General features: G+C 44.0%; 1 protein-coding gene across 1 annotated transcript; it reads right to left on the minus strand.

The window, feature by feature from the left end:
- Positions 1–1969: 1969 nt before the first annotated feature.
- LOC311182082 (tripartite motif-containing protein 6-like) lies at positions 1970–8859 on the minus strand (the record flags this gene model as incomplete). The annotated part of the gene is made up of 7 exons (XM_084250652.1): positions 1970–2529; positions 2735–2761; positions 3017–3117; positions 4206–4228; positions 7019–7249; positions 7902–7997; positions 8437–8859. The coding sequence occupies 7 exons, from the start codon at positions 8857–8859 to the stop codon at positions 1970–1972; spliced, it is 1461 nt and encodes a 486-aa protein (XP_084106778.1).
- Positions 8860–9199: the final 340 nt, after the last annotated feature.

Here is a 9199-nt window from a genome sequence, read left to right on the forward strand (position 1 = left end):
CAGTGTACCTCTGGTCTTAGATGTGTACCTCTGGTCTTCATCAAGCTTTATCTATAAATAGGAATAATCTGAGTCCTGTCCCCTCAGCCCAGTCCTTACCTTGCCCCTGGAATCAGCCCACCCACAAATGTCCACCAGCCTCTACTGAATCCCAGGAACAGGTATGAGGTCAGTAATAAAATTCAGCTGTTGCAGGTCAGGACAATGGGTGTACAACCTTTTTCTGTGAGAACTGGGGGGACTACAGTAGGGCACCAGGGGCAGAGCCCTCTCCACCAGCTAGTTCTCTTCTCAAATGGGCTGAATCTCTAAATCATTTTCCATCTCCCTCCCTTGCTCTTGATCCTTGTCTCTCTTGCTTCTCTCAAGATACTATGATACAAAAGCCTTTTCCACCTATCTACTCTTGCCACAGGCCCTTTAATGAAGGTAAACACATTTTCAACAGAAACATTAACTTATAATTAATATGCAAACAACAATGTATAAAGCTTTGTTCTTCATGAAGAGGACTACATTGAAATTATATTTATGTCCTGGTTTTCCTAAGTTTCTAATTTCAGAATCATGAATAATGGTGGTAAATGTAGGGTTCCCTGAGGGACAGAAGCTGCATTACGGGAAGAGCTGGCCAATAGAAACGGAATGTAAGCCACATACCTAATTTAAAATGTTCTAGAATCTGTATCAAAGAAGTAAAATGAAATAGGTGAAATAACATTTTATTTTATCAAATATATCCAAAATATTATCACTGCAATACACAGTATAAAAGTTATTAATAATATATTTCACATTTTACCTTGGAACTGAGACTTCGAAATCTGGTATTTTACACATAATCACATTTCAGTTCAGGCGAGTCACACGTGAAGTGCTCAGCAGGCACTAGTGGGCCTGGGCTCTATGCTGGACAGCCAGCTCGAACCAACTCCTTGCCATTGGTTTCCACTTTCACATCTACTGCATAATCTCTTCCAGAGTTGGTTTATAATACCTCTCTTCCAAAGCCATAACAGCTAATTCACCAGCTGTTTGAACATAAAGAGAAGGGATGTGGAAAAGTTGGAAGAAATCGTTCTCTTCCTGAAAGTGCTTTAAGTTAATCTTATTTTCTCTTTACATTATATTTTCCTCCTATACTGGGAAAAAATTTTGCCTTGGGTTGACCATCAGTTTCTAGTTTCCTCTCTTCCCATTTTGTTCTGATTTGGAATTTTGTTTGTTTTTTCAATTACTTCCCTTAGATTTTTAGATCTACAAAGGTTGTATTCAGGACTAAAATTAGACTCTTTTCCTTTAATTTGAATTTTAAGCCACCTTATAATGGTTTTTAGCATTCAATCCTATATATACTTACAAAAATACAGCAATTTCTTTACTCATTGCATTTTATAAAACCTGACAAAGATATTACAATAATATCAAGTTACAGGTCTATTTCTTGCATAGAGAGGAAAATAAAACATAAACAACTTATTTGCAAATACATATCCAGTGTTACACATATAAAATAACAGTGGTTTACTTCAGAAAATTGTGTTAGATTTAACAACTGAAACAAATTGATGTACATCAATAATAGAAAAAAAATGACTTAGATTATCTCAATAGATACAGGGACAATCTGTTGAAATCCAATTTTCCATTTGGTACCGAAACTTACAACAAATGAACATAAGAACACATCCTAAATTTGAACTCACATATTAACAACAACAGAAATCCTCCATCAAATACCAAACTTAATGGTAAAATGTCCAAAGGCACCTCCACTCACCTCTGGATATGTAGTTAGTTAGTCAAGGACGTTTACTATCATCGCTGCATATACATCCCAGCACTGAGTAAGTGTTCAAAGGGAAGGGAGTGAGGATGCAGAAAAGCAGATCAGGAAGGAGAGTCTTTGGTTCAGATGAGCTTTGGGGTCAAAGGCGCCGCTCAGACGTGAGTGGAGACAGCAGAATATTCAAGAGCTTGGGCGACGCAAGGTGATGGGGACTACACAGTTGCAAGGATTAAAATATGGACAAAGGGAGGTAGGAAAGTAATATTTAGAGAAGGTGTAGATGGGGAATCCATTGTTAGTGACATTATAAAAGGAGACAGTGCCGGCCTCATAGTCTAAGAATACGCCCACACGGCGAGGGGGCACAGTCATGGAGAGGAGCAGGGAGGTGGAAGAGTCCTCATAGGCGCGGTATTCATGTCTATGATGTAGCCCGATCACCCAGAAGCCACTCTGAGGTTGGTATCTGGAGTAAACGTTCCGATTGTGCGCAAACTGATTGAAAGAGAATGGTCCCACCGAGTAGCTGCACACCCCCAGGATCCAGTCCGTCTTCTTGGCCACGTCTACCTCCCAGTAATGCTTTCCCGAGGAGAAGTGCTGAGAGCCGAGGACACTGCATTCATAATGCTCTTCCAGAGGAGACCCCGACAGCTCACCACCCACATACCTCACCTGCCTCCGGTTTTTAGACAGCACGAGATTTAAAGTAGCTGTGTGTGGATTCAGAGTTACGTCCACTGTGGCAAAAGAACAACAGCAGCAGGTGAGGATGGATACGTGGAAACACAAGAAGTGGATGGAAGCAACTGGAACTATGTGGTGGGGGGGCTCAGAGAGGTATAAATACCTCATAGCTAACAGTATGTGCGGCAACGTTTAGGGAAGAGCATGTGAAAGGAGATCAGAACACATCAGCTCAAAGAGGGCATGGTTTCTACTTACCCCAGTAGCTCTGAACATCTGTCAACTCTATAAAAAGAAACAATACTGTGTGTCGCACCCACCATCTCAGGTCTGCTATCTCTCCCTGTACCTGACTGAGGGGTGAGGCAGGGGATTCTGTGAGGATAGAGCTGGTGATTCCCCCTTAAATATGAACTGCATTTCCTCAGCACATTACTTTTCTGTCCCTGAACATCAAATGCCAACTGTATGTGCTATTTTATTTATTTCTTAATAGGACAATAATCCCACATCTAAACTCTGTCCCCTGAATCTTCTCACCTTTAAAAACTCGCAGCATCTTTTTCAGATTTGGGGCTCGAAATCCAGTCTTTAGCTTGGTGGGGAGAGCTTCTGGCTTCTTCAGGGTCCAGTCCTCACTCCTAGAGAGAACAGATATTATTACTCTCCCACACTGCTGACCTTGGGTTCCTCCAACACCTTTGCCTTGCTCATCTCCCAGGCCCTCTGGTGAACTTCAATACTTCTCAAATTAGCATAATTCTGCAAGAGCCTTGGTCTTGGAACTAGAAGACTTGGACTTGAAATTACCTTCTTATCATCTCTATAAACTTTAATAAGATTTTACTGCTCACAACCTCATTTTTTGTTATTGTTATAAAACAGAATGATTTCCCTTACATCCTAAAAAGTATGTAAAATTAAATAATGACTGGAAATCCTTGGCTACATCTACAAAAGATACAAAACACTTAAAAGTGTCCATGCCACCTTAGAGGGTCTACAAAGAGGAGCTACTGAGGCCTGCTGACAGGCAGAACATCAGGAACCTGCTGCTGGGGCTTTGAGACTATCAGGTGAAGAGTTCTCTTCTAAAGAGTCTATGAATTTAGATGTCAGATTTCCCCACAGTCCCAGGGAGAAAGGCCTTCAGAACAGCAGCTGAGGATTCACTCTCTGGGAATATTATACAAGGAGAAAGGCAATGTCTCACCTCCAAAGTGAGTGGAAAATTTCAGAACAAACAATAGGCTCCATATTCACATGGCTGTGAAGACCTGGAGAGCACCAAGTTTGTGGGCAACTCTATTGTCACCTTGATGGTTGAGACTTCAGAGTATGTGACAGAGAACATGTTTTGTCCTAGGGCACAAGCAACTCTTTGCAAGACCAAAGGTCTGTGTTTTTATTGGAACTAAGAAAAATGGAAGCCTGGAGAGAACTAGGAGCAAAACACAGACTGTGCTAAAGTCAAGAAAGAAAGGGAAGCCAAAGGCAGATGTTGCAAGCCTGATTCTTGGGCCTGGAGAGACAACGCAGATGAGAAATTTTCCTCTGATAAAATGTATAAGCAAAGAGAATTCCTTTAACAAAAACATGTGTGTCAATAAAATGTTCTGAGGACATTTATCAACTACAGGAGCCAGGGCTAGAAGCAGATACTGAGATGTTTATGGGAAAGGAATTCCATCACAGGGTACTAGGGCACCTCATGTTCTCCTACACATACCTTTTCGTGACATCACTCACATCCTAGGGAAGAAAAAGACAGATTAAGTCAAAGAGTAGCAGGTCTTGTCCTCTAAGAGAGCTTCATCCATGTTTCTCATTCCATCCATTGCCCCTTGATATGATGGAAAAAAGGATGGTCCCAATATGAAGGCCACAAAATAGAGCCAAGAACCCAGGGCAAACTGTTCTTCAGATGCCCCACAGAGGGATGTGGGGAAATAATTCAACTCATTTACTAGTACCTTTATTTTGACTATTTGACACTGGGTGTGTATGTCTGGGCAATGTTATGTATGTGCTTCACCTATGAATCGCACATGATTAAGCCATAATTTTGGTTCTTGAAATATGTACATTCCGGGGGCAAACACAAAGGGCCTTATGTTATCACTGTGCACAAATATCACTCTCTAACCCTCCGACCTAGCTTTACTGACTTCATCTGTTTTGCTTGACCTCAAAGCATACATGGATTAATGATCCCTAAAGCTGTACTTCTACAAGGCTCTCTCATCTATCCCAGCAAATGAGCCGCAGGAATGATAAACTCAAGATGTTTAAAAAGACTTACTTTTCCTTTGCAACCATGAAGGCTCTTCTGTTATCTTCCATCCTCAATGATAGGAGCATCCAGTCAGTCACCAAATTGAGACAAAGTCCCATCCTATATATTACCTTATATTCACCCTGATGAGCCGCTTTAAACTAAGCCAGTTCATTTCACTTAGTTTAGCCACCCACTGTACACAGTCATCATTGCCACTGCTTGCCTCCCATGAGTAAAACTACCTCCTGGTCTCCTATTTGGTCTCCCTAACCTTTACTCTATATAGCTCAACCCTAGAGAAAAAGCTGACAGTTTCATCTATGTAACACAGGAATAACTCTTATCTATATTGGGGCTATTTTTCATTCCTTTGACAGAAGTGCAACTCACACTGGTTTGGATATGAAAAGTGAAGAGGTACCAACTTACAGGAACTATCTAGGATCACAGCAATCTTAGCTGGGCTGAGGGACCCTAATGACCAAGTGAGGGTGCCTCCCCTTACACCCTCATACTCTCACATTAGCCTGATTCTGAGGGCTTACATTCTGGAACTTGAGAGCTGCAGGCTTGCGTCCAACCATCAAATCTTTATGGGCAACAATGTCACACAGATATGGAGACGAGATGGAAGAATGTGACCATGGCAGGCAAGGTCTAGAAAAACTGACGGTGAGAAAACACTCAAATTAAAAATGTCTACCAGATAGTCATACTAATGGGTGGAGAGTCTAGAAGGTGTCCGAACTAAGACTATAAATCGTGATCCCTTTGTCTTACAGAGCTACACTTACTGTCTGAGCAATCTCTGGAGAGGCCAGGACAAAGGCAGGAGGAAGAGGGCCTTAGGGTAGCCCACATCAAAGATGAAGACAAAGGGCAAGAAGATAAAAATGAAGATGTAAACTTAGAAGCAGTCAATGGGGAAAGTAAATACTTAAGTAAGTGCCCCAGAATAAGTCAAGAAATGATTCAACCAGGAAAGGGAGAGTAAAAGGAGGCCCGAAAAAAGGAGCAGACTGAGTATACAAGGTATACAGATGCTGAATTTCACAGTCATACCATTTACGAAGAAAACAACAATGCAAATTTCAACCTCACTTCAAGCTCCTCCATCAAATCTCTACACTTGACACTTTACACCCTCCCGACTTACACAGACCAGAGCCCAGACTTCTTGTTGCCTCAAAAGCCCTGTTCAAATTTCTGTTATAACATACACAATGATTCTGCCCTAGGGAAGAGAGGAAAAGCAAAGGGATAAAGAATTTCTAAGTACTTGAATTGGGCATGTAATTAATCTAGGTGGAAAGTAACCTTAAAAATTCTAACACATGGGCCTCCCTGGTGGCACAAGGGGTTAAGCACCACACTATGAAGCAATCCATGGCCTCTGCAGCACAAGTTTGATCCCCGGCCGGCCAGGGAGAAACCCACATGGTGAAGCAGACTTCTCCTGACTCACCCACTGCCCCCCTCAGCAGTGTATTTCAGTCAGTCTGCCTGTTCTGTTCCCTGCTCTGTCTCTGGTGGATCCTCTCACCCCCCTGCATCTCTGGCCTGTACCCCAGCTCTTGCATGCATAAATAAATAAATCTTTAAAAAAAATTCCAACACAGTATCATGTCAATAAATAGGTGCCTAATGACCAGTATTGGAGGGCTGTTAAAGGAGGGGGGGCATGCTGCAATATTCAGCAGGGTCTGGAGAGGCTTCTGGTTTTAGTTAGAGGGTGAGGTACTTAGAGGGTGAGGTAAAGGACTGTGCTACTGACACCTCATGGGTAGAGGCCAGGGATGCTGCCAAACATCCCACAAAGCACAGTACAGCCACCCCCTCACAGCCCAGACTTATTCAGCCCCAAATACCAATTGTGCAAGATTGATAAATGCTGCTATAGAACATCACTGGATACATAGTATCAAATAATCTTTTGAACCATCCTTTAGAAATAATAAAAATGAGACATTCCCTTAGCATTTGTACCTTTAATTATCCTATTCTTTACCTAAGACCTTTGCACGGTTTAATAAACGGTCTAAGGAGATAGGTAGGTAGGTAGATAGGCAGATAGAGAGACAGACAGATATAGAGAGAGATACAGATACATGCATTTTTGATAGATAGATAGATAGACAGACAGACAGACAGAGATATATGTATTTTCTTGCCCCCACCAGAGTGCCAGTCCCTTGTCAGAAGGGCAGGAAAGTCAGTCTCTTCCACCTTAACTCTCAAATTAGAAGCACCTTTCCGAGTCCTACCTGCAGCAGATCCATTGTTGACCCCTGACACCGTCGCTCCAGATCTGAGACCAGTTCTCCCAGTGACAGGCTCTGCCGGATCAGCTCGTCCTCGGCCTTTTCTATAATACTCAGCCCTTTCCTCTCTTCTTCCTCCAGTTTTCTCAGTTGCCGCTGTTCCTCCTTGTCCAGGATGCTTCTCAACTTACTAAACTCTTTCTGGATCCTGTGTCTCTCCGGCTCCACCTGGTTCTTCAGGAACATAGAAGAGAAAGAAGCTGCTAGTCTACTGGGCTGGGGTCTCCTGTATAAGGGGTGGGGGTTCCTGCTCAACACTGCGTTCCTGGCCCAGTCTTGCAGGAAGAGGGGTCAGTGGGGAATAAGTCTGCAGAACCTGTTCTTTCCTTCTGTTCTCTAGCTCTTCCAGACCATGAGCCCCATGCGGCCTTATCTAGGTCTCCTAGGTAGAGACCGTGATTGCTGGGGGAGACTTAGCTTCCAGGCAGCCTCCCTGGCCCCTTAAGCCTTGCATCAGCCTCCCCTACCAAGTTGGAGTTTCAGCTGGGAGTGAGTGGCCTGTGCCTAACCTGTCTGTCATTCTAAGTTTCAGAACTTGAAATGACAGAACAAAGCCTAGAAGCAGGAATTTGGGGCCACCAATCGCCATGGGTCCTCTCCTATTTAACTGCCTTCAAAAACCTGGGTTTCCTTTGGATACATTTTTCTCATTCCCTTACTTCCCCCTGCAATAAAAATATTCCTTTCAGTGGAAGGGCTGCAGAGATCCCAGCCAAGGGAAGCTCCTCCAGCCAGGTCAAGGAGCAGACAGACCGGTCTCCTTCACCCCGGGCTCCCATGCAGTGCCCTGGTTCCTATGCCCGGACATTCAGGAAGAATCTCTTACCTTCCAAGATATTCTCTTCTCTCTGATAACAGTGTTAAGTTTCTCTGCTTCCTGCTGCTCTTGCCTCAGCTTCCTCAAAGATTCCCGAAACTTCTCCTAGATGAAAGATATCAGGTCAAACAGGGTCAAGCATTAAATCATCTCAGTATGTGGACATGGAATGAATGAGGTTGAGACTATGCTGACCTCATTGATGGAGCCGACTTGGCCTGATGCAAAACCAAAAAAACCAAGTATATTTTATATAAAGGGGATGGAAACAGGTGGAGTCTCTCCCCTTCCCTCCTCTCCCATGGATGGGAAAGACGCCATCCATGCAACACTGAGTCATTTATTCTCATTGCCAACCTATCTTCCAAACTCAAAACAGGAAGAAAGATAAAACTCTACTCTTGGCCAAGTAGGGGGTGGGGGAGAAGCATTTTCTTGGTTCATCCTCCAGCTGAATGGGAAGACTACAAAGAAATCAGATTAGAGCACGCAGTTAAAATCTCCTGCCGAGGACACTGGTTCCTCCTTCATCTTGCTCTCCCACCTGGTACTCCTGGGCAACCTCCTCCATGAGGAAGGTCTGGTGACCACGGTGCTCCTGAGACCGCTCGCATAGCCAGCAAATGACTTTCCCGTCCTCCTTACAGAATAGCTGGAGTTTCTCTCCGTGTTGCTCGCAGAGAATCGCCATCAGCTGCTTCCCGGAGCTCAGCACCACCTCTCTGAGTCTGTCCGCTATGTTGGCCAGGTGCCGATTAGGGCGGAGGTTCCTGGGCTGGTAGGTGGTCTGGCACACCGGGCAGTTGCTCATCCCGTCTTGGTTGATTACTGATTCCTTGTTATTGGCTGTGATGCAGGCTTGGCAGAAGCTGTGGCCACAGTCTATGCTTAGGGGTTCTGTCAGGAGCTCCAGGCAGATGGGGCAGGTCACCTCCTCCTGGATGTCCACCAGTACTGCCGACGTCATCGTAGTCCCTCTCCTGACTCCTGCTTGCCCAGCCCTGAGATTTAAGGTGTTTTCTGTTTACAAAACCTTGGGCAGATGGACAAACAGAAAAAAGTCAGGGTGAAAAACAGGGAGGGAAAGGAGAGGCTGACTGTACTGCATAAAGAGGACAGACACCTGGGGTAACAAAGCCTTATTTTTCTTTATAGTAGACATCGATTTCTCTAGCCTCATCAGAGCAAGCTCATGATTTCCTTTTACTCCCACTGGACAGAAGGATAAACTGAGGCCTGGAAGTGGCCAGTGTGAGTGACCATCTGTCTACCTTCCCTGAGCCCACCAAACACAGCCCCAGTGTTAA

This window comes from Talpa europaea, assembly GCF_964194135.1.
Source record: "Talpa europaea genome assembly, chromosome: 1".
Classification (NCBI taxonomy): domain Eukaryota; kingdom Metazoa; phylum Chordata; class Mammalia; order Eulipotyphla; family Talpidae; genus Talpa; species Talpa europaea.